Source organism: Cetorhinus maximus, chromosome 25 (assembly GCF_964194155.1).
Source record: "Cetorhinus maximus chromosome 25, sCetMax3.hap1.1, whole genome shotgun sequence".
Lineage (NCBI taxonomy): Eukaryota > Metazoa > Chordata > Chondrichthyes > Lamniformes > Cetorhinidae > Cetorhinus > Cetorhinus maximus.
The window spans coordinates 19914758-19941140 of record NC_135903.1 but is presented as its reverse complement, the minus strand read 5'-3'; the positions used below and the strand labels follow the sequence as shown (position 1 = coordinate 19941140).

At 43.7% G+C, this 26383-nt stretch overlaps 1 protein-coding gene across 1 annotated transcript; it reads left to right on the top strand.

Annotated features, from left to right (window-relative positions):
• Positions 1–13498: 13498 nt before the first annotated feature.
• Positions 13499–20146, top strand: LOC144667950 (cytochrome c oxidase subunit NDUFA4-like). Its single transcript, XM_078529589.1, has 4 exons — positions 13499–13626; positions 15716–15804; positions 17261–17321; positions 19915–20146. The coding sequence occupies exons 1-4, from the start codon at positions 13585–13587 to the stop codon at positions 19969–19971; spliced, it is 249 nt and encodes an 82-aa protein (XP_078385715.1). The 5' UTR covers positions 13499–13584; the 3' UTR covers positions 19972–20146.
• The last annotated feature ends 6237 nt before the right edge of the window (positions 20147–26383 follow it).

The following is a 26383-nucleotide window of genomic DNA, read 5'->3' as shown; positions in this document are numbered from 1 at the left end:
CGCAACTCTCTCCTGCTTTTGACTCTGCTGCCATGCACTAATTATCTTTACGTTGGTTCACAGGGAGCTCTGCCAAGTGACCGTCACCCTCAGCCAGCCAGTTCCTCAACTCCATCCAGGACCTCATCTCCAGCCAAGAGGACACCTTCTCCATTGAAGAGCTGGAAATAAGCAGCCTGGAAGACCTGACACAGCGCTTATCCACACCCTGCACCAGTGCAGAGATACACAGCTAGATGGAACCTAGATCTAGAGCAGGCTTGGGTTCACAATCTGGTGATTACCGCATGGACACAGGTTCGCAGCAGCAGGAGGCAGATTCAGCCGAGCTCCCGGCACATGGTGGACTGCTGGGCAAGAGGTATCTGTAAGGTCCAAGTCAGAATATGAGCCTCTGAATTTGGCCTTCCAACTTATTTTGGACAGTCAGCAGAAGGTGGGGGAACCTCACGCAGAGCTGTCAGAAGTCCTCAACAGAGTGGCACGTGAGTCGGAGGTGTGCATCTGCTTTGTCTCTGATGAAGTGGTGCCCATATGTGTGTGTGTGGAGGTCTCCATGGGGAGGATGGCAGATGCCATGGACACCCTAGTCCAGCAGAACACGGAGATGTGCACAGGCCTGCACTGCGTCGCGATAGCCAAGGGTGAGTTCCTACAGTGGCAGCGCAAGAGGGAAATGTCTCTCAATATCCCTCCAGGTGCTCCTTCCCCTCAAGGAGTGAGGCTGGGGCCCTTGGGCACGCAAAGGGAGGAGAAGCGGCAGCTGGACACCCCTGGGTCATCCACTCAGGAATCTCAAGAGGCTATCCGCTCCCTCTGAGTCTCCTTTGCCTATTACCCCCTCAACCTCATCCTCTGTCACTGCAGAGGGAGCAGCCGACCCACTGGAGAACAACCAAAGCAAGCCGGGGTCCCCAAGGCCTCGGCTCTCCAGAGGACCCACGTTGAAGTCATCAGAGGCAACAGGGCCAACCATTGCACAGGCTGTCTCCACCCTTGCTGCGGATGTCAGGGCAACACTCAGAAGTGTAAGGCCTAGAAAAGTTAAGAAATTCTAATCATAGTTGGTTGCATGGGTGAACATATTTTGTCACTTTATAATCTGAAAATATATTCACTTACACTGAATAATGTGTAATGGGGTTTCTCAGCTTCATTTACAGGCTTCGTGAGTCTTCCCCGGCACCCTCCCTCCCACTAGCAACCCAGCAGGACACAGCCAGCCCATGAGTGATTCTGGAGGGAGAAGTGTATATGTGGCGGAGCCTTTTGGGGCCTTGTGCAAGCACTCTCCCACACACGCGGATCCTTCCCCAATCACACTGATCTCAATATCCTGAGCACTTTCAATGCTGCCTGCTATGGTTCGCTTTCAGTTGTGCATCTGAGCTGACCTGCATCTCCGCCCACCTGCTGACCACACTCCCATGCAGCATCTGTTCTTGCTCAACACAAGACTCCTTTCACTTTTGGATTTGCAAGCATGGCACATTTGACATTCTTCTTGAGGTCCCTGTTCTTTCTCCTCCCCCAGGCACCCATGTCCCTTCCCCCATCCCTGTCGACCCCCTGGCATCACCTGCCACCTCCCCACTATCACCTCCCAGCCACAACCCTTTTCTTTTGGGGATGCCCAGTTGAACGTACACATTCCATTTCTTCCTGAAAATCCCACCCCCATCCACGTTGACCTCCCCAACCTCCTCCTTCCCACCCCCAGGGTCTGTGTCTGCCTCCAAGTCCCCACAAACCACCTTTGTCATCCTTTCTATTGATACCATCACACCCTCACAGACTACTCCCTCACTCTGACCTCTCTCATACTCACTATTGCCTCCTACCACACCCACCCTTATTTTTCTCCACAGGATGCAGTCAGCGACTCCACAGGCCTCTCCCTTGCATGTTCACCTGGACATCCTCTCCTCTGGACTTCTTCCCCCCTCCGTACTCCTTCCCCCCGTGTAACTCCTTTCCCCTCCAGAGCCCTCCCCCGGGAATCCTTACCCCCATTTACTCCTTCTCCCTTCCTGACTCCTTCCTCCACCCGTACTTTTTCCTCCACCCTTACTCCTTCCCCTCTCTGGGTTCCTTCCTCCCCCGGATTCCTTCCTCCCCTGGACTCCTTCCCCCCTCCCACCGCACTCCTTCCTTCCCCAGCCTACTTCCCCTCTCCAGATTTCTTCCTCCCCCGGACTCCTTCCCCTCTCCGGATTCCTTCCCCACTCCGATCTCCCTCCTTTACACCTTCCTCCACCCTTACACCTACCTCCTCAGTTGCCGTATTCTCCCCGTTACCCTCTCCTCCCCATACTCCCTCCTCCCCGTACTCCCTCCCCCCTCCCAAACTCACCCCTCCCACCACCCCCAACACACCTTCCTCTCCCAGTCGAACCTTGACCTTCCTCTCCCATTCCCTGGTATATCTTCCTTTCCCACTCACAGCTGGACCTTTCTCTCCGCCTCCTCGACGATCATCCGTAACAGACCGTGGCCAAGACACTGAAGTCCCAAAGCAGACCCTCAACGGTGATTTTCCAACTTCCGTGAGCTGCTTCTCAGTGGAGCCATGTCCATGAGAATCCACACAGCCTGTGCACTCCGTTGCTGTCGGGCTCTAGCTTCTTCTGGTCCTCGGAGTCTGCGATATGAGCAAGGCCCTGTTGGTAAGTCTGACTTCTGCACATCACACTTGTCAAGATGTGTTCCGCGCCGTCATGTTTTCCTGCCGATGTGCTCAGATGATCCAGCATGGGGGTTGACCCGTGCGTGCTGGACATATAATGATACGCAAATGTATTACAATGAACTTCCCGACGTCCGACGGCAGGAAACGCGGCTCACCATTGACCGGCAGAGTGGACATTTGCAAACTGGTTTCATGATGTTGTGGAACCAATGTTTGGCCTTCCCGCCATATTGTTTGCTCACGCCCGCCATGATGCCCGATGCCAGCGGGCACGGAAAATGCCACCCAATGTGTTTGAACATTGGTTATCGACTCAATGAGCAGGATTTTGAGGTCATCGGGTGGGCGTGGTGGGTGTGCGCGGTGGGCGGGCCCAGGAGCAGCCGGGAAACGGTCCACCGCCCACAATTGGCCCCCTGCTGCGACTTCACGCTGGCCAATTAACCCTAACCCTAACCCTAACCCTAACCCTAGCCCTAACCATTACCCTAACCCTATTAAGTAAATACATCTAGAAACATTTATTAAATTGTCATAAAAATGAAATTGATCAATATTTGTGCTTTTTAGTGCAGAATTCTGATTAAGTTGGCCGAACAAGGTTTGCTTTCATAACACGTACTTAAATAATAATACTGTCAATTAAAGGGGTCTTTTGAAGCTTTAGCTGTCTTCATAACATTAATATTCAATTGAAGCATAAGTAATATCCCTCTCACATGCCACCCAGCTTTAGCTAAGTGTCATCATTTGAATCACAAAATTTGTTCAGGACTGCAACTACCATTTGATGTCATGTTGGTGGCACATCCTTTAGCACTGAAGAAGCAATTTGCCATCATTAACGTCTTCACAGGGGACTGGGCCAACTAATAGATGCATAGGTTACAGCAGGGATTCCTAATCAAATAGAAATTAATAACTTTGCACCTCATTTCCAACAAGAATTGCACAGCTTTCAGGTACAGAGCTCACTTTAGAATAAGGGATGAAAAAAATGCCATTCATATGACAAGCACAGCTGGTTTTGAATGAAAATTCAACCTTCCTCGCAAACTGCTTTGTATTAAGTTACTGCTTTCTCACATTCAAAGTAATTCATTTTTGCTACCTTCCCCCTTCAGAGGGTCTTCCTGTGTTACTCTCTGGATGAGCGGACACATGCACAGCCCAAGGTGACTCTTTGTCCAGTTTTGTCCTGCTCTCTATCAGGAAGTGGTTTCCACTTGGCGTATTGCCACAATACAGCAGCTGAGACTGTGAATAACCTGGGATGTGAATCAATGTTTCCCCTACTCCTTAACAGACAATGCTGGAGCGCTATGGTGCTGCTCCAGCATGGCGTTCTTCACATAATTTTTATTATAAATCCACTGCTAAAGTTTTTACTGATGGTTCCTCACAGCTTTTAAAATGAAAATGGTGTTCCTTGGTAAATGCGACAGTCAGTGTGATTCTGAAACATTCAGAACCAGGAAGGTGCAATAAATGGTTTGAGTTACTTGATCTCAGCTGGAGAGGAATAATAGGGATGCTAAATGTGATGTCACTGACCTGAGGAAAGGGAGAAGAGAAAAAAGAATCAGCCACCATTTTGCTCATAATGATTGGCCAGTGACCTCTGCTGCAGAAGTATGGGTGTGGCTATGAGGGGAGAACTTGATTAGGCTTGACCCTGAGATCACTTCACAGCAAACCAAAAACACCATCTAATTCTGAAGAAAGTTGAATGGTATTTTGATTATATCTTGAAAAGGCATTTACAATTGCAAGGTATTTGCTAAAAAGTTACCATGTCTTGACTCGAAACTGCAATTTTCACTGGATGGACTTTCTGAGTCAACGGGGGAGATTACTACAAAGGATCTCAAGCGGATCTAGTGGCCCGGAATATGGGATTGTAATTTTTCATTAAAATTGCAATTTAATGTGGAAGGAAGCTGTGACTTTGTTAGAGACCCTGAGGAGAACTGGTAATGCTTGATGATCAGAAAAGCAGCTACCACCTTTGAACCAGCCTTGGGTAATTAAATGTCCTGTTATCTTTACTGAGGTCAAAGTGTCTGTAAAATTCTGATGTTGGTTTGTTTGTTATTGCATTCTAATACAGTTGCATTTAATGTTTTACGAGTGTTTGTTTTGAAGTTTCCTTGTGAGAGGCAGAACTGGTTTCAGCTTATCCGATGTTGTCATTCGTGGTTCAATATTATGTTATTAGTGAGGACAGTAGGGAACAGCAGCGACCTGTCAGACAAGAAGAGCAGAATGGGATGAAATGGCTGCCCTCATAGATCTGTGCAAGAAAACAACTGATAGACAAGAGGAGGCAAGAATATTTGGCAATACTTCTTAAAGCTACATTTAACGAAATTGTACTTATCTAGGTAAAGGGTCATTGATGATAGATAGGGACTATTTTGCTGTGTTTGCATCAATTGCTCCTAGGTCACATGTAGCATAGGTCTAATAAAGTTCTTCATATGCTTACATGGAAAAAACCTGTTAACCCTCGACCACATAATAAAATTTCCTACTTTATTAGTGTGATATTTATGCTTCCCACATCATCTACATATGTAGCCTTGTTGAAGCTACCAACTAAATTCCAGATTGTGGACAGCTCTGGACTGTGGGTTTGTGCCTACTAGGAATTCAGTTGAACTTATTACTACACTTAGAGCTGTTACAACTGCCAAGAGAGAAGACTTTCTTTTGATCTATTTGCGGTAGGTTGGATATTGGTTTCAGAGAATGAAAAGGCAGTCACTTAACCCAGAATGTTGGTTTGAAAAAGGATGCATCACCTAGTGTGCTAAGTCGTACAGTCCAAGAAGATCCTAGGCTCAATTTTTGCTACTTGAACTCACTCAACATGGCAAGGGGAAAATTAAAACTGGCCTCAGAACCCCATCGTGCGAGGGATGGGGGAGAGGTCGAGACTGAATTGGAGAATATAAAGGAAATCAGAAACGATTCTCAGTACCAAGAGACCTGGCTAAAAGTGTAACTTCAGATCACACATGAAGAGTGGCTGCTAGTAGAAAGATGTGGGAAATGGCAGCTACAAAACCATACTGCAATATAAGTTAACCAATTCAGAAAGCAAGGGTAAAGACAGAAAAACAGTGAGAAAATTGAAGAAAAACAAGTGGAGTAATGGTTTGATTTTCTTTTTCCACTTTTACTTCCACTCCCACACATCACCTGACCAGTGCCCCCACTGCCACTTCAGCTCATCTGTTACTGAAACCTTCCAACCATGGCTTTGTTACCTCTAGATTTCGCTGTTTTAATGCTCTCCTGGCCATCATCTTCCACCCTTGCACGCTCCATAAACTCCTGCAAAACTTTACCATGCTCTAAACACACCAAGTCACATTCATCTATCGTCTCTGTGCTCACTGACTGACATTGGGTTCTGGTTCTGCAATGCCTTGATTGTGAAATCTCATCCTTGTTTTCAAATCCATCCATCACCTTGCCTCTCCCAATCTCTGTAATCTTCTCCAGCCTTACAATCCTCCAGGATTTCTGCAACCTCTCCAAATTCTGGCCTCTTGCGCATCCCCAATTTTTATCACTCCACCATTGGCAGCTGTGCCTTCAGCTGCCTCAGTCCTCAGCTCTGGAGTTACCCCCTAACTCTCTGCCTCTCATTCCTTCTTTAAGACAGCCCTTGAAACTTACTTCTTTAACCAAGCTTTTTGTCACCTGTACTAAAATCATCTCTGTAGCTTGGTGTTAAATTTTGTTTGATGACAATCTTGTGAAGTGCCATGGGGCTTTTTGACTTTGCTGAAGGCACTATAAAAATGCAAGTTGTTGTTGTAAACATTTGTTCCTTTAAAGGGGCCTTGTGTATGCAGTACTAATTGGATGCCAAAGAATTTCCACTTTGTAGCTTTTTTTGTTTGGAGACTTGTAAAGTTTGTTCTGCGCTTACACATAAATCTCACCAGTAATAATTCACACAATATGATTTTATAATGAGGGCCAATTAGTTTCTTTATGTAGCAATCTGCTGCTCATTAAGACAAAACAAACTCATAAACTACAATACGTCACCTGTTTTTATAGGCAAACACATCTAGGTATTATCTTAATATCGGTTTGTTGTCTCTCTCAAACCTCTGGCTTATCTCACCCAACTATTGACAAAACTAGGAAATAGATTTATTTTTTAAAACATTCACTATACACGGGTATGTCAGCCAGAGCTCAGTTAGTAACTGAGTCAGAAATTTGTGGGTTCACATCCCGCTACAGAGATTTGAACTCAAAAATCCAGGCTCACACTCCATTGCAGTACTGAGGGAATGCTGTGCTATTGGAGGTGCCGCCCTTTGGATGAGATTTTAAAGTGAGGGACTGTCTGCCCTTTCAGGCGGTTGTAATGCTGTTTGTGGGAGCTTCCTGTGCACAAACTGACTGCCGTCCTACATTACAACTGGAACTATACTTCAAAAGTCCTTTATTGTTGGTAAAGTACTTGTGGGGATATCCGAAGGCGGTCAGATGTCTGGTTTTGTGCAGTCCAAATTTCAGTGTAACGGAGCCCATTCTGTTATGGACGACCTTAGGTCCAGTATTTAGAAGCTTGTGCTGTTTGCAACACCGCAGCTCAGCCTGAGGAAGGTCTGTTCATTCGCAGGCACTCGCTGGCCAAGTGGTGATGATTCACAAATGAATAATAACAAAATCAACCAATTCGAGGTTCCAAAAGGTGAGCCTCGAAGCCTCATTGGTTAAATGTGGACCATGACCATTTCCAGGTCAGTGAGCATGCCAGGGAGAAGAGGTCCCATCAGACTTGTCCTGTATCCTTAAGGCTCCTCCCTCAACATTACTCAATGTTGTCTTTCCAGACTCCTCGACTACTATCAATGTCAGTCATTCAAAATCATTTTGAGGTTGGTGAGTACCTGCAACTAAAGATCCTAGCATTGTTCTCATCATACTCACAAACTGACGTCAACACCATACACCAATTCCAAATGCATTAATGAAAGATGTTGTTCAATCAGGAATGGTGAAAAGAAAGTGATTTCATAGCAAAAGGCAGGGAGGAAGAGCATCATGCATTCTGCGCTTTGTGCTGATGTGGTATCGATGTCAGCACCGAAGAAAGGGAGGTGCAAGTACCTGCACTTCCAATGTAACATTTGTGCTTTTCTTAAAATGTAGGTACATCATCATTGTGACTCTTCTTTAAATTACCTGTGTTGCCTCAAAAAGATAAAGTGATTGCTGCTGAACTATGTAAGGTCTACCAGGCCGTGAAGGACTACCAGTCTTACAGGAGTACATTTACTTCTCTTTAGTTCTGGAGAAGAGTCATATGGACTCGAAACGTTAACTCTGTCTTTCTCTCCACAGATGCTGTCAGACCTGCTGAGTTTTTCCAGCAATTTTTGTTTTTGTTTCAGATTTCCAGCATCCGCAGTATTTTGCTTTTATATTACAGGAGGACCGACTGTAGGGTAAAAGGTGATAAAGAAAGGAAGATAAAGAATAAAAGATAAGGAAGTCCGTTTGACTACTCCATGGCAAGAGACCTGAAGTTTGGGAAAATAAAGGCAAAAACACTGGACCAGAATGTTCTAGTGCCATATTCTGTATAGAAGCACTTAGAATAAATTAAACCAAATTATCTATTTTTGTTTTTGTTTTTGGCAACCGATGCCTCAAACAGGGGTGCAACAAAGGCTGGGGTTTTCTGTGCCCGCTGGCGTCGGGCATGTTTGGTGGCGCAATCGGTTTCACAACGGCATGAAAGCAGTTTGCGATTGTCCGCTCAGCCCGTTGATGGTGGGCCGCGTTTCCCGCCATCGGACTTCAGGAACCTCATTGTAATCCACCTGCATATCATTGTTAGGCCAGCCCGCCAGAATCATCCCATCCATCCATGTCGGCGGGAAAGCACACCGGTGTGTTTCATAACAGCACATAAAAGCTGTGCACTCGGAGGGCTGCACTTTGAGGGGAACTCGGAGGTGAGTGCACAGTAATGATGTGCAGCACTTTCCAGGGTTGCCTGTTGGATTTCAAGCTTGAGGTCCATTGGCGGGGGTGCAAGGGCTCACCCTGCCATTGAGGTGACTTGTGGGGGTGGGCAAGGGCAGCCCTGCCATTGAGGTGACTTGTGGGGGGATGGGGGCGGTGCAAGGGCTGCCTTTCAGTTGAATATAGCACACTAGCATTCAGGGTGGGGGGGTAGGGTGGGCAACGGAAGTAACCACGCATTAGGGACACCTTATATAAAGTTACCATTTCTCTGGAACTGAGACAGTTCAGGCACAGCTTATCCGTCCACTCAAGCAACACAGAGGCATCAAAGTGCCACCAAGTGCTCCAGAGCTTTTCACCACCTGCAGCACAGGCTGAAAAGTCAGGAGACTTTTGGTGGACTGCAGAACAGTTGGACAATTGTCATGTTGTACAATCTCCTTGCTAAAGCTGGCCATGGAGTAGTCACTGGTGGAGACGCTCACAGCCCCTTGCAATGCCATCATCCTGGTTTGGTCTCCCCCCTGGTTCAAGCTAACAGTGCAACCTTGCAGTGCGGGTTAGGAGAATGCCTGCGTCTGAGCTGAGATCACAGCATGCAGTCCAATGGGCAAAGCTGCAGCCAATTGGTTAGGTGGAGTGGGGCAGAGGTGGGTGGGGTCTTGGGCAGCCATGCAATACACTAATCTCTGGCCATCCAAGTGGTGGCCAACACTCTCCGGGAAGAGTTAAGAGGCCTTCAGACTTAACCAGGACAGGTTCTTAGTACACCCATGCTAACCACGTGTTTCTCTCTTTCTTCCTACAGGAGGAGTACATCAGTAGCATGGAGCCTGGTGAACTAGCTGTATGCCTGATAGCCTACAGAGAGCAAAGATGACAGAGGAGAGAGAGCGCGATTGAAAAAGGAGCAACACCCTCTGGAAGAAAGGGTGGCTGGAGCTCGTGCGCAACGAGCGTTGCTGGTCAGCGCCTAGCGACACCCAGGGCCTATAGGCGCCACATTTCATTCCTGCAGATGACTGAGAACCAGTGTCATTGAAGACTGCGCATGTCTAAGGAACTGGTTGGTCACATCTGCCACATGCTGTAGGATTTGATGCCATGAAGACATCCACTGCCAGTGGCCATGAAAGTGACAGTGGTGCTCAATTTCTACACCAGTGGCACCTTTCAGGGCTCGACAGGTGACGTCTGTGGGATCTCAGAAGACTCCACCCACAAATGCATCCATGAGGTCACAGATGCCATCTTTGCGAGGGCACACAACTTTGTGCATTTTGCCCTGGACCAAGAGCGATTAGATTTACCCGGATCTCGGGTTTCCCACAGGTGCAGGGTGCCATTGACTCACTTATTGGCTCAGGTCACTGTCGCAACACATGGTCAACAATATCAGCTGCAAGGGATTCCATTCGCTGAATGTGCAGCTGGTGTGTGACCACCACAAATGCATCCTGCAGGTGTGTGCAAGATTTCCAGGGAGTGTGCACGACTGCGACATCCTCAGTCGGTCACAGATCCCTGAAGTCTTCCAGAGTCCACAGAAGCTGCAGAGATGGCTCCTTGGGGACAAAGGCTACCCACAGAGGCCGTGGCTGATGACGCTCGTGAGGCGGCCTCAGACTGCAGCAGAGCAGAGGTATAATGAGGCTCATGCTGCAACCCTCAACTTGGTGGAGCAGACCATCAGGATGCTGAAAATGAGGTTCCGGTGCCTGGACTGGTCTGGTGGAGCCCTGCAATACAGTCCACAGAGGGTATCATGCATCGTTGTCACCTGATGTGACCTTTACAACCTGGCGCTGCAATGGGGAGAGGAGCTGGCTGAGGAGGAGCTGGAGGTCTCCTCCAATGAGCAGGATGTCGACGGGAATGAGGGTGAGGAGGTACTTGAAGGCGACGATGATAGGGATGAGGCCCTTGCACTGGATAGATGAGGCAGGCAAACTCGGGAGGCCCTCACAGCTGCTAGATTTGTGGAGGTTGATGATGACCTGTGAGAGGAGACCCATAGATCCTCACATCGCGTTTGTGAATGTTTGACTCCAGTCTGGCTTATGGCAGCACGCATACCCTCTGTGAGAATGCTCTTGTCATGGAGATGCAGTGCCGCCCCTAATAATTGCTCGATTGCAGGAGGATAATGATGACATGCATTGAGGACATTCCATAGATCTTCACATAGCCTCTGAGAATGTCTGACTCCTCGAGGGCAGCTCGCTTGCGCTCTGTGATCAGGGTCATATCATAGAGCTGCAGCCATGAAAGTTCAGAAGCATCTGATCCTTTGTCTGCCTTCAGCACTTGAGCCCCTCAGGAGCACAGCATCACTGGTTGCAGATGCTGAAGAGATGAGGGGCCAGCCTCAACTTAAAGGTGCTGAGAGTACACAGAGTGAATGACAGAACTCTGTGATGCCTGCCCACAACATTCTGGCAGCAATGACAAGCACCGTCAAGGTACGGGCATCAGTAATGTGTCCAGGGAGTGTGAGGCCGGACCATCATTTTGGTCTGAAGGATGCACAGCAGTGCAGGAGTGATGTCCTGGGCCAAGGTCTCCATGGTGACCACCATCCTATCAGTGTTGAACTCGATGCATTGGTATGCTGGCGCTATCACCTCACAGTACAGGTGGATGGACTCCTCCATCGTGCCTTGCAATCTGAGGAGTGTAGTGGACATCCCTTCCTGATGTTCCCGAGCTTGCCTTTGCAGTTCCAGCAAATGTGACATGACCGAGTCCAGAGGCTTGTCATTTGACTCGGGCTCAGCAAATTTCTGGCCTCCAGCAGTCCTCTGAGTGCTAGACACCAGGGAAATCCCCGCTGCTGCCTGCTGTGGATCAGACAGTCCGATGTGCTCACCAGATTGTGATCCCGAGGATATTCTAAAGCTAGTTCCCACCAAGGTGTGTGTCTCTGCACTGGTGGAGGGTGTGGATGGGCGCTGTGATGGGACTTTAAGGAGGGTACCTCCAGATTCCTCTTCAGAGGTTTCTTCGGGGTTTGATTGGAGGCCCTTTGTCATGGACACTGTTGTTTCCCAGACGTGAATAGAGATGGAGAAAGTGTAAGCAGGACGCCTGCCAGGCCAGATGATGCCTGGCATGTGGGAGTGGTGATTGGTCCCATGGACGGGATGAGGACAATGACCACGAGTGTGAGAGAGTAAATGGTGATGTCCCTTGAACTGGCAGCGGGTGAGATCCCTGTGAATGTGTGATGGGTTTGTGAATGTGTGAGTTAAAAGTGATGAGAAGAGTGACTTACCCTGGCAGAATGGAGGAGATCATTCATTCTCTTGTGGCTTTGAGTGGCTGTCTTCTTTTGAAGGGAGTTGGTGCTGGTCACCGCTGCTACCACCTCCCAAGCCTGGTTGGTCACACCGCTGCCCATCTGCAGCCAGTGCGGGGGTAAAGGACATCCCAGTGGGCCTCCACAGCATCCAAAATCCGTTCCAGTGACACGTCACTAAACCTTGGGGCTGCATTTCGTGGACATCTTCCCCTACATCAGTCATGGGCTGGAAGCACTGAGATGTGTGCGTGTGACTGGACTTTAAATATGGCACCCAGTAGTAGCGAGGTGATGGTGGGCAGGAAAATGAGAGCCCACCAGCCATTGAAACGGTGTGTTTCCCGGGAGTGCATAATGTGGTGGGTTTGGGATGATACAGCGTGAAAACCTGCCATCATGGTCAGCAGGTAAAACATTGTTTTACATGCCCGCTACTGCACTTAGTGCAAATCTGGGGCGATTTCATCCAAAGCGTTTCCCCTTAGTTCATACAGAATGTGTTTTCTCCATGTTGACCACTGTTTGGAGAAACGAGAGAAACAGACTGGAAACTGGGCGCGGCAGGAACAGCTCAGACGGAGGGTGGGAAAGCAGAGCTCCAGATCTGTATCAATTTTCAGAAGAACACAAAGACATGTACCCTGAGTTCTCTGGGAACAAGAAACTCCTGAATACCGCCAGGAATGCATATAAGCATAAACACTAGCTATTCCTTAAGGTAGGTAGATTGGCTTTAAATTGTTGATATTGTTACCAGTTATAATATATATTAGTTAATATATATTAGTTATACTACATATATTAGCTGTACAGTTATTGTTAATTATTACTTAAACTTAATCAATAAAGTGATTAATGCAATTGCAGCAGCAACAGTGCTTCATATTCAGCTTAATTAATTATATTGGCAGACCAGTTAAGCCTTAGCTTGTAGCTATTTTGCGCTTGTGTGTGCATGTGTGTGTGCATGTGTGTGTGTGTGTGTATGGAGGTGGGCAGGCTGGGAGTGGGTGGCATGATGTGGTATTCCTGGCCCCTGCCAGCCAGTTGTCATTCTACAGGATGGTCCTGATGTTGCGCAAGGCACTATATAAATGCAAGTATTTCTTTATATTATCTGTATGCAATAACTAAGCAACTGTAAGGAAGTTTAAGACTGCAATTGCTCTAAGTTTTAGGTGTGTAAACCAATGCTGCCTGACTGCCTGTTCTCAATGCTGGATTGTCAAGTGCCCACATTTGCAGCTTCCAGACACTCATCACGTCACAGCTCCTGGGCTGTTGGGGGGTGGGGGGGGGCCTTCTCAGTATTTAGGTGCCGAGGTCGCCTGCCACATTTTCAGGATCGGAAAAAAAAAACACAGTCCAAATATAATTGTTACTGTTGATGTGTAGCAATGCATGCACATTTTCATTTTGTTCGGAAAAATGTGAGCGCTTAAACTCATGTCAAGGGGGTTTTCTGCTCAGGCGTAGGTGCGGGCTGCTTGATTGGCAGGCCCCTGCGGTGACTTTGGCGGGCGCGGCTGGAACAGCTCAGACGGAGGGTGGGAGCGGTGGAGAGAGGACAGGGGGGAAAGGTGCTATCATGTTGGGTTTGATGTTCCGCCAGGCCAAGAGCCACCCGAGTGTGAGTATGGAGGGAGGGAGGGAGGCGAGGGCCGCGGCCTCAGCCGGCAGCCTCAGCCGGCAGCCTCTGGCGGAGGGAGGGCCCCGAAACATGCTCTGGGGCTGCTTCCATGCTCTGTAGGCCGCATTTACTCACCTTTCCAGCTCCAGCCTCAGACCCTTTTAATGATTTAAGCATAAAGAACGTCTTTGAATTAATTACATTTTTTTCAGAGTTAACTGATCATCTCCACTTGAGCAATAAGCTCTGCAATTTGGCCATTAAGTGAACCCCTATTTTCACCAAATCGAGCTGCCAGTGAAAGCTTTGCTATCCTAATACAGGAGGTAACCCCTGACAGCTGCTTTCCTCATTTTTTGCAGCTAAACTTTATAATTCACTTCTGTCTAATATATTTGAAGGGAAGGTTTTTAAATTCTTCCCAGCTTTTAATTTTTACTTAAGTAACATTTTTCATGTTGAGCTTCCAGTTTGAGTCTCAATTTCAGTGATGGTGTAGGGCTGCCTGTACCTTTAAGAAACACCATTTACATAAGTGGTTGTGGGGTTTAGGGGTGGGGTGGCTGGTGTAGCGGGGTGTAACTTTAGAACTGCAGTATTCTGGAATGTTCCAAGCCTGTAGAGATTTGTTGGTTGGGTGCTGTTGCATCCTGCTCATAATGTGGACTGCAGTGATGACAGTTTCTGTTTTCAATCAGGTTATTTTGGCATGTTTGTTCTACAACTTTAATTTTATTTAGTACCAATTATGGGCAGTTTCTTAATAGCCTGTAATTGAATTGAAGTTCAAATGCTTATTGGTCTCTTGAGATTTGTGTGCATTAGTGTTTATCTACATTGATGTTGGCATTCATTTGGCCATGTGTGCCCTAACTGATTTCTGATCTGAAGTAAATCTGCTGGCTTCACTAATGTTGGTTCTCACCCAACTATAGCCTCAGTTGAACCAGAGTTTTGTAAAACACCTGATTATACAACACAGATTAAAGCAGTCAAAAAGTTCAATGGGACATTTTTTTCCTTTTCTAGGCCTTTGCTAATCCTTTTAAGTTGCTGTTGAGAAAATTTTGAATAGTGGCCTGAAATGAGTCTTCTGTCCTTAAGCCTACAAGAGCATGAATGAAAGTCAAGACAATTTTAGGAAGCCTGGGCTGTGAATGCTTGTTTATTTGAGATTTCTGTTACACATGATCAATTCTGGAAAGAATTTTGCATGCTGTTTTGGGAGTGTGGTTGAGAACTGATTGCATATGGATAAACTATAACTTGGGTGGGGGTTCCTTGTTATATAATTTTGTTTTGTAGATACAAATTCACTGGGGAGGGGAAGAGTAGATTCCACAGAATTCATATGTACTAAAGTTTTGACCTGTGGACCTTGTGGTAATATCTTGGTGATGGACCTGAGCATGCTCTCTGCATTTTAAACTCTTTGCATTCAAGGTCACTTTGTTGTGAACTGTGAGCCTTTTTCCCCTCCCTGTGGTTTGCCATGCATTTGCTTATTTGGATGTTAAGGGTGTTTGTACAAAATGTTAATATTTGTTTCCTTTATTTAATTTGCATGGAACAAGTCAGTTCAGTCTAAATTGTTATCCATTATGCAGGAACATGCAACATTTAACAATTGCATTAGGCTTTACTTAAAATGGGCATAACATAGAAAATTTGCAACTAAAATAGTAAATTTTAACATTTCCTGTACCAGTTTCTTTTTTAACAAGCACTAAATCAGTAAACATTGAGGCAGCATTCAGTGACCTTGTGAAGACAACTTGGAGGTTATCAAATTAACTTGCCACCTACAGTGGTGTAAATATTCAAGCACTATTTACTTAAGCTTATGAGTTATGCTGCTTATTTTGTTTTTGATGGATTCCTGGAGAATGAAAGCATTCAGCAATCTTGCTATTACGATCAATCTACCTGCAGGTAGAAGCCGCATTGAATACCTGCAGAAGTTTCAAGTTCAGTCACTGACCATGACCAGCTTTGTTTGAATTAATTCTACAGGCAAAGTTTTCTGCCTATTGTATGAGTTCTGTTTGAGAATGTATTGCTGTATATAATCCACTTTTCTCCTTTCTAGTTAATTCCATTGTTTGCCTTCATTGGCGTTGGAAGTTTTGGAGCAAGCATGTACCTCCTGCGGCTTGCTGTCCGTAACCCTGATGTGAGGTGGGTGGTAATTGAGCTGTAACGTTATACTAAATCCGTTAGAGTATAAAACTATTTACCTTGCCCTTGATCTGTATATTTATTTATCTTACTATTTTATCACATGACAGATTACATCAAAGTAGATGGGAGCCTGTATTCAAATGTAATAGAATATGCTGTGGTAACCAAAGTTTTTGTCGTTAAATTGTATGTCATAAGCTTGGTCAAAGAGTTCTATTTTAAGGACAGTCTTAAAGGAGGAAAGGGAGGTGGAGAGGTATAGGGAGGGAATTTGAACTTGGGGCCGAGGCAAATGGAGGTGTAGCCAACAGTGGTGGAGTGATTAAAATCTGGATGCTCAAGGCAACAGTGGGTTATGTATGACCTGGTAACTGTCTGAGATTAAGCCAGTCTGCTTGCACCTTGATGTCTTATTTGACCCAGTGATGGGCTTCCGACTATGTATTCATGTGATTACTGAGACTGCTATTTCCAGCTGCTTAACTTCACCCCTGTCTCAGCTCATCTACTGAAACACTCAATCGTGCCTTTGATAGCTCTGGACTTGATGATTTCGATGCACTCCTGGCTGGTCTCCTACATTCTACTCCCCATAACTTGAGGTCATCCTAAACTTTACTACCTGTGTCTCAACTTGCAGTAAGCCTCGTTCATCTCTCATTCCTATCCTACAATAGCTCCGGATCAAGCAATACCTTGATTTAAAAAATATATATATTCTCGTCCTTGTTTTGAAATCCCTCCACAGCCTTGTCCCTCCCTATTTTGGTAATCTCTTTCAGCCGCACACCCCTCATATGTGTTCATCTAAGTTTGGCATCTTGAGCAACTCTGAATTTTAATTGCTCCATTACTGGGGCTATGTTTTCAGTTACCTAGGGCCTAAGCTCTTGAATTTCCCCTCTGCACCCCTCTACCCTGCTTTCCCTCTCCTAAGACATTCCTTAAAACCTACTTCTTTGGTCAAGTATTTGACCTAATATCTGTTTATATGGTGTTTTGTTTTATAATGCTTCTGTGAAGTGCGGTGTTAAAGGTGCTATAAAAATAAGTTGTCGTAACATTTTAGCATTGAGCCAAAATTACAGGTGTATAAGTGAGTCACTGAACTCTGATTAAAATCCCAATTTTCCAGCAACTGAAATTAAACTTAAAATAAACTATTTTAATGTATTGGGTTGAAGTGGTTTTGATTTTTAAAAAAAAAAGTAATAGCCAATGTTGTTAATCCATTATCCAGATGTGTCCCTGAACACTTGCTTTTAGATAAAGTTTTAAGGATTTTGATTTGAATATGTTCTCAGCGAATTTATGTTCAGGAGTATTGAAGGATAGAACATTTAAGTTTTTAATCAGCAATTTGCTGAAGCAAAGTTTTTTTTAATATTTCAAGATCCCTCAATTAAAGCGGCATGTTTTTCTTTAATTCCTGACTGTACAATTGCCCATTTAGCTGGAATCGCAAGAACAACCCTGAGCCTTGGAATAAGATAGCACCCACTGAGCAATATAAGGTAATATACAATTTTTTTGTTCATGCTTGATAACCATGGAAGAGCTGATTTTATTGCTGCATGAGAGCTTCATTTATTATTCTTTCATCCTGAACCTGTGGTTGTATGTACTGCTTTAAAAATTGTGGAATAATTCTTCCAGAGAGCTGAAACCAAGCTGTTGCCATAACACATGAAACTGGACAGTAGCAACATGGAATCAATTTCCCAGAGGACGTCTTGTGGATCGTGTTATAAACACTTTACAAGCATGATTGAAATGTTCTGAGATGAAATTCACTGCTGCTCTCCTCCTCTTCCCCCCACTACCCCCCCAATATCTCCTTTATTACCTGAAGGCAATGATTAATAGTAAATATGTACAGTGATTCCACAGAGGTTTGAAAGTTACAAAGGTGCCATTGTAAATTTAGATGGAAGCATAATATTAGAGGTGTTAAAAGATTAAGTGAATGGGAAAAACTCAAGTGGTTTCAATAGAGGCAAATGCAAGGCCACCCACTTTGGACCTTTTTCCAAAAAAAAAGATTGAAAAGTTCTTCCTGGAAAAAAAGGAACTGGTGGCCTGAAGAGTCTTGGCAATCCATGTACATGGATCATTAAACTATTCTGGACAGGAAAGAATATAATTAACCTAAGAAATAAAAGCAGCAGGAGGTCATTTGGGCCCTCGAGCCTTCACTGTCATTCAATAATATCATGGCTGATCTGATTGTGACCTTAAACTGCACTTTACTGCCTGCCTTGTGGATCAAAAATCTGTCTAACTTAGCCTTGAATAGTATTAATGTCTGAGCCTCCAATGCTCTCTGGGGTAGAGAATTCCAATGATTAATGACCTTCAGAAGAAATTCTTCTTCCTCCCTCTTCAATGGGAGATTCCTTACTTTGAAACTGTTCTTTAATAAGATCACCATTCCTCTTTATATCTAGAAGACTAGAATACAGAGGGTTAAATTTCATAATTCAGCTGTACAAAGCCCTGGTTAGACCACACCTGGAGTACTGTGAGCAGTACTGGGTGCAACATCATAGGAAGGATATTATGATCTTGGAGGGAGTGCAGCATAGGTTTCTGCCAGAACAATCTAATTTAAACATTGTAGTCCAGATGAGGAGAGATTACACAAACTGAGGTTGTATTGGTTGTATTCTGTCATTTATACAGTTAAAGGGTGTTGTGATCTAAGTTTTTCAGATAAAGTGCAGGGGATAGGGTTGAGAGAAGCCAGTTCTGTTGAGTCTGGGACTGGTGATGTAGTCTTAAGTTAGAACCAGTTGTTTCGGGAGTGAAGCTAGAAAACACTTCTATGTGCAAAGGGTGGTAGAAGTTTGGAATGCTCTTCTAAAATTGGTAGTTCATTTTAAATCTGAGCTTGATAAGATTTTTGTTAGCCAAAGATATTAAGGATGTGGGGCAAGGATGGGCATGTGGAGTTAGGTTCCAGATCAACCATGATCTCATAGAATCGTGGGTGCGATAGGCTCAAATTCTAAATGGCTATTCCTGTTCAGACGTTGATAATCTTTATTTTTTATGCTTTCTCAAGCAATCATATGTATGCTAGGGAAAAAAAGTGTTGGTGCTGTTTGATTGAGAGCACTTTGTACCAGAGTATCGCCCTGCACTTTCTAACAGCGCTTATTGAATATAGACCAGAAAAGGCCTCAACATGTTTTGGAGTTCTGGTCTGAGAATTGCAGAAGTAATGAGACCACACTCAAATGCTTCAATCAACCATCAAATAACTTCACTACTCTAGATGCAAACCTATTTATACACTATTAAAGTGCTAAAACACAAATATGAAGTTACTAGAAGTTTATACCTCCAAACCATTCATGTCTGGTCTGTGCTGATTGTAGCTTCAGTGGTTGACTGGATCAGTTCTCTCTTGACTACAGTAACCAAATTCAAAAGCTACTGTCTGTCTTATGGTTAAAATTGGCATGTGCTAAGTTGGGGGCAGGTCCTCACCCTCTGGTGTTCTTCGGCAGGACTCTGTTCAGATTGACTAAGTGGCCAAATGTCCAGGCTGCTTAGTTGTTAGTCAGTAGTTAGTTGTGTTTATCAAATCTTGGGGCACTGATAACTGAATAGATTTCCACCTGCACCTCCTCAGCAAATTAGCGTTCTTCTCCTTTGTCCATCCCCAATTGCATTAAAATTTGCTGGAACTTCTTGTTTTCAGGAGCAAAATTCCTTGCCTACTTTCCCATAATGACACATCATTCTGTTGACATTTGAAAAAAAAGAAATTAACTGCAAACTTTGCGCTAAAATAGATCAGGTACAAATTTAAAGTGATGCTGAATGTTACCCTAAATTTGCTTGTTCACTTAGCCAAACTGAGCTAAGTCTTTGGCTTTTAATGCATGCTGTTGGTTTTGCTGTGGAATGATGCAGCTTTAATTTTCATTTCTCTGGTAATTTCTCTTCTAAACATAAATTTTATTGCACAGTAGCATTTATGTTGGGGAAAAAACTTTCAGCAAATGCCAGTATTGCATTTTTACTTATTGGAAAATTTTCCAATTTTAAACTGGAATTAGTAGTGTAAAAGTCCTTTGATTATCTTTTCCTTTTCATTAGTTCTTTACTGTGAACATGGACTACAGTAAACTGAAGAAGGATCGACCAGACTTCTAAATGTTGAAGACAGAACATCTTGTCCAGGTGGCTTTGTTGGGCCATGAAGCTTGATGCACAATGATGCCTATAATACTACTGTTAAATGAGTTTTAGTGCACATTCAGAAATTAAATACATTGTACTTGTGTATATATGAAATGTTGACATGAATAAATCTGGAGTGTGCTACCTATTTCATTTGTCTGCTTGTTGCTGTTGTATGTAGGTAATATCTGTAGTTAGCAAAAAATACAAGTTCACTATGGCAGTGTTCTTTTGAGATATTAAACAAAACACAAATTCACTTATTTTTCTGACTCTGGTTATAAAAGAACAAACCTGGTGTAATTCAAAAGTAAATGGAGCAATATGCAGTTCACTTAGTGCTATTCTCCCACCCTTTCACCATAACCCTGCACATTCTTCCTTTTTCAGTTAAGTCTAATTTCCTTTTGAATGCTTTGATTAAACCAGCCTCCACTACACACTCATGGGCAGCACCATCCAGACCTTAACCACTGCTTGATGAAAGTTTTTGCTTTTGCCAGTTGCTTTAAATTGGTACCCTCCTGTTCTCTATCCTTTCATAAGTGGGAGAAGTTTCTCCCTATCTGTCCAGACTCCTGATTTTTGAATACCCATTTCAAATTTCCTCTTGGCTTTCTCCTCTTCAAAGAAAACAGTCTTAACTTCTCCAGTCTGTCTTCATAACTGAAGTCCCTCATCCCTGGAGTCATTCTTGTGAACCTTTTCTGCACTCTCGCCAACGTTCTCTCATTCTTCCTAAAGTGTGGTTTCCAGAACCGGACGCAGTGCGCTGCTACAAGGAAAAACCTGTTGCCTTGCTAAGAAATAGTTAGCAGTAAGTGCTGTTTCCAGACACACATTTCCACTTGATCAAATATTCTACATTAAATTCAGCATGGTCCAAAATCCTAAAATTTCAAAACTACATAACCTACTATAGCGCAGCTTTAACTGCTGGTTTAAGCTTGGTTAGGTATATTAAAATGTGAAACTGCTACTTACCATTATCTTTGCAATTGTGGATATTGCATAGAGTAAAAGTAGCTGTTAGCAAAATTAATTCCTGTGGTCCTTAATTGTCACTATACTGTAGGCTAAGGTTCAGTATTGTATGTTAAATTCAAATTTATTTGCAGAATGATTTGAAGTGAACAACTTCATGCATCTCTTAGCAGTAAACCCTGATGCATATTTCCTATACAAATTTTGGTTTTAATTTAGATCTTTGCTGACTAGCCCCTCCAACATTGAGCTGGGGTGCAGGAAATCAATCTAGAGTTAAGTTTGGGGCCTGCTAATCAGAATTGGGAAATGAGACATAGTAATTAGGTTCTGAGCCACAAGGTTCTGATGTCTCCTTACAACCCTTGCTTCTTTACCCTTGGATTCACTGCAAGCAATTTTTATGGGCTGATTTCTGACAAAAGCCCTAAAGATTTGATTGAACATGGTCTCATCAGGATATTTTTGAACTGAATTAGAGATCTTTCCTGCTTTTAGCTACTGGATTTATCTAGATTAAAGATGGAATGTGGCTTCAGAAGTCTGAGATTTTCATTGGAAAGCCTTTCACTGGTTCTTGTCTTTTCTTGGCAGGAACTGGGAGATTGGTCTAAAGTATTGGGCCATCAGCTCTGCAACCTCTTCTGGGGAATAACCAATTTCTCATCCATTTCCTGCTCCTCCAGCTCCATGTTTTGTGGCTCAATTGATGCAATATCTCCATCCATATTAACTTCAATTCCCCACCCCACTTCATGAGTGCATTGTCTGTCATCTGGTACATGTGTTAAAGAAGATGGGTGACAAGTGGGAAAAGAGGGAATTGGTAGGTGGTACGTGGGAGGGAAATGATCATTGTCATACAGAAACGACTGATCTCTATTCCCTCATTGTTACCTTGCTTCCACATGCCCTTTAGCTATTTTGGATCTGCATAAGAGGGGAAAGACAAAACTCGAGTTCCAGGAAGCTTTAGTGCACTTCTTAAAAAAAATATTGCAGGTGCAGCTTCTCCTTGCAACACAGTCTTGCAGCAGCAGGCAATGACTTGCTGAGTGCTCTATTGCCAGCTGCCAAAGTAGTTTGCCTGATTGTAAAGCTGTGATCTATCTTATTTGGGGCTTCTATTTAAGTGACCTGCCTCCTGAGTATTGTGTACACATTTCTCCTAGAAGGATATTGGAGATGAAGATAAGCAGCTCAAGGGATATGTGCCTTGTGGTAGCTGACAACTGATGTAACAGGATGATTATTAGATGGGGACCCCCTGTGATATGAAGGATTGAAGTTATAAGCAACCACGCGAAAAATAGCTTGAGGTGAGCTCCAAATATTGGTGTCTCAGAGAAGGAGCAATAGAACCATTATGATTGAATGAAGTGGTCCCTTGGTACCAATGTTGAAAAGGGGAATGTCGGTTCTGTTAAAGTCAAGTTGTTGAAGCTTTTCCAGCACTGGTCTGTTGCCTTGCTGTGTTGGTGGGGACGGGGGGATGGGGGGGGCGGCGGGGGGGATTGGGGGTGGTGGGGCGTTGGTGGGGGTGGTGGGGGGTTGGTGGGGGTGGTGGAAAGACAGTTGACACAACGCAACTGCCTGTTCCCTTAAGCTGATAACTGCCTAAGGAACCTTCTTCCTTGTATGTTACTAGTATAAATTGAAAGGCTGTGGTAATTATTGATTACTTAATCAGCATTTTAAACATTAATTCTAATCTAATTTTGGCACCTTTGACTTAGATATGATTTGTGACAAGCTTTCAGCTCAATTTATCGTACAGTTTTGCTGGCTAACATCTTCTATAATCTTAGTTAAATTTTGAAGCAGCCAGATAGGCCAAAGTTTTTAAAATGTACAACATGGTCCTTAAAGGTATGGGACATGGTGCGGCAAAGGAAAACAATACTCCTGGCACACATTCAACCACATATTGACTCTTGGCTGGTTTCTAATCTGAATTTTTCAGAATAATCCTTTCACAATAGTCTTTGGAAGTTTAATTAAAAATAGGTATGGCATAACTGAAAAGTAATGGAGGACATGCCATGGCTAAAAGTTTAGGAAAATGTAAGGCATGTGAGCTGATTTATTAAAATTTGCTGTATTGAATTATACATTCTAGTAACAATTGTTGATATTACTGAATATATGTGAAAATAGTTCCAATTTTCCACGCATTAAAAAAAGAACTCAAGGTTTTGGATTATAGTGAGTAAATATATGATTATCTGTGATTATGAAGAAAATAAACTATGAAAGTTTGATGCTATTGGCATCAGAGGCTCTGTATTTCTTCAACTCTGCTAATTCAATAATCATTACAACTAAACTTCTCTACTTCAGTGTTGACACTACATAGTAGATATCTGTAAATCTATATAAATATCTGTAATTATTTCCTGAAATGCTCAGTAAACAAGCCTATGGATGAAACTTCTGGGGTTTTTTTTGGAATAATTCATGAATTTTCCTATATTTGTTTTCACAACCTTGAACTATATAAATAAATGAAAGTGTGGCAATAAATTTGCTACATTCTTGCCTATTGAACCCTTAAGGAATCTGAACAAAGAATTGCTTGCCTTTTGGATCTGAAGCCAGCATCCTTGATTTACTTAGTACCAATGTTACTAATCTTTTAGTTTAGGGCCATAATCTCAAGCGTTGTCTAACTTAAGGGTCATGCTCATGAATCCTCTCAACAGCTTTTATAGAATGCTGGATGTGGTTCTGCACATACCTGTTCACCCTACTGCCAACTCCTGCTTTTAGTACTGTCAAAGTCCAGTCATTTTGAGAAAGAAGAGCTCGCATTCATGTGGTCCCTTTATGACCTCAGGATGGCCCAAAATGTTTTACAGCAAATACAGTGCTTTTGAAGTTAAGTCGCTGTTATGTAGGAAAAGCAGCAGCAATTTTGCACACAGCAAGCTCCCACAAAGAGCAATGTGATAATGACCAGATAATTTTTCTTCAATGTTAATTGAAGGATGAATATTGAATCAATTGCTGTATTGATGCTGGCCTTACCTAGCCTCCTAATAATGATATCTCATTGGGCCCAAGTGGAGTGGGAACAGTGCTGAGCCTCAGCTCTCAATGTCCAAAATTAGACAGGCCTGGAAACGAGTGTGTCAAAAGCAAATGAATGGAAAATACATCTCCGGGCCAGCTCCCGTTTTATGTTTATAACTTGCTATGGCATAGATTTCATAACTTGTAAATTTGAAGTTTACTTCTGCCTGGCGAGATCTCAAATCATGAGTTCAAATCCCACCATGGTAGTTAGAACATTTAAATGTATTTTTAAAAGAATCATGAAAATCCACTGATACTTTTATAGGAAAGGAAGCCTGTGGTTCCTGGTTTAGTCTCTTTCTGACTCTAACCCACAACAATATGGTTTAGTTTAAACTATGCTTGTGCTATGATCCCAGCTGATGTTACCACTGGACAAGCCAGATCGTGGGGTGGGACCCGGCTTGTTACATCCTAACTTTTATTTTTTGTTTAGAAACGGCTACTGGACAAAGTCACAGGAGTCAGCTGATGAACTTCTAACAAAAGAATAAAACATTTATTAAACAAGAAAAGATAAACTATGTTACAATACTCTTTCGCCCACAACTATACTTTTACAGATATATACAGATTTGTAAAGATAACACAAGTTACAGAAGTTATCTTATACTCTAATGTTCACAGTAAGTACGGTCCACGTAAACCAATAGGCGACCTGTGGTCAAGCACACCACGCTCTGAAACCAAGTGACAGATGCCACCCCAAACAGATGCAATGGATCTCTCATCAACTCCCCCCAGACATTTGTCACACAGTAAGCCAACCAGTTTCACTGAACTCCATCTTTCATATGCGGGTTTCCAATCTCCATTCTCGAAGAACCTGCTTTGGAATCTTCTCCCAAATGATGCTTTCCCTTGGACGCCTTCCACAAGGGTCCACCTCCAGGGTCTAAAACTCTCCTTGTGATGTTTTTCTCCCCTGGATCGCCACGTGCATTCAAGCTTCCTTCCACACACTCTCTCTCAGACTCAGCCATGCCGACAGAATGCCACTGCTTCACATGCCCATCGTAAAGAGTTATAGACCTGCGGCTGTCTCCTTGGATGTTCTGGCTGCTCACAAGCCTATTTAGCTTTAACTCTGCATCCTGCTGCTTTCTACCTTTAAGCTTGGAGCTTTTATCTGCTCCTCACTCTTAACTTCACTTAATAGAACCTTTCCCAGATTCTTGTTCTTTCCCTTTGATGAGAAGGTCTTTTTGGGACTTCCTCCTGTTCCACGGCCTGGTTTTGGGGACTTTCTTCTTTAGTTTTTGGAACCTGCTTCCTGCAGTTCCCACTCCTGCGTCCTGCTTCTCCTGGTGACTGTCTTCCAACTTTAGTTTGGGACTTGCTATCTGTCCCTCTTCTCTGCTGCTTTTGCTGGCAGTTGCTTCCAACCTTAAAGCATAATCCAGCTGAACTCAAATTGCTTTTGGTTACTTTGTGTCTGTGTGGGGTCTCTCTCTCTAAACTTCTTTTGCTAGCCAACAGCACAGTTTTTTTGTACCATGTATGTTTTAAGTCCCCTTCAAGATTGCGTGTGTGCTTGTGATAAAGGGATGGCAATAATCTTGGGTGATTTTAATCTACATATAAACTGGAAAAATCAGATTAGCAGTAATAGCCTGAATGGGGAGTTCTTACAATGTTTTCGAAATAGTTTCTTAGAGCAGCATGTTCTGGAACCAACCGGGGAGCAGGTTATATTAGACTTGGTATTGTGTAACATGACAGGATTAACTAATGATCTCAGAGTAAAGACACCACTAGGTAGCAGCAACCACAATATGATTGAATTTTACATCCAGTTTGAAAGGGAGAAGAGTGGGTTTAAGACTAGAATCCTAAACTTAAATAAGGACAACTATGTGGGGATGAAATCTGAGCTAGCTGAAGTGAACTGGGAAACTAAGCTAGAGGATAGATCAATAGGGAAGCAGTGGCAGACATTTAAGGGGATATTTCAGAGTATTCAGAATAAGTACATTCCTACTATAAAGAAAAATTCTAAGGGAGGACCCACCATCTGTGGTTAACTAAAGAAATTAAGGAAAGCATCAAACTTGAGGAAAAAGCATACAACTCTGCAATGATGAGTGGCAGGACAGATGATTGGACAGGAAATAAAGAATGGCAGAGAACAGCTAAAAGGTTAATCAGAAGAAAGAAATTTGAATATGAGACAAAGCTAGCTAGAAATGTAAAAACAATAGCAAGAGTTTCCACAGGTACTTAAAAAGGAAAAGAGTAAGTAAAGTGAGTGTTGGTCCTCTACAGAGTGACAGTGGGGAGTTAATAGTAGATAATAAGGAAATGGCAGAAGAAATGAACAAATATT

What these genes read in the sequence shown, in the direction of transcription:
- LOC144667950 (XM_078529589.1), top strand. Translation starts at nt 13,585, where the DNA reads ATGTTGGGTTTGATGTTCCGCCAGGCCAAGAGCCACCCGAGT. An exon ending in AGGCCAAGAGCCACCCGAGT is followed by an intron (nt 13,627 to 15,715) that starts GTGAGTATGGAG and finishes TCTCCTTTCTAG; the next exon opens with TTAATTCCATTGTTTGCCTT. An exon ending in GTCCGTAACCCTGATGTGAG is followed by an intron (nt 15,805 to 17,260) that starts GTGGGTGGTAAT and finishes TTGCCCATTTAG; the next exon opens with CTGGAATCGCAAGAACAACC.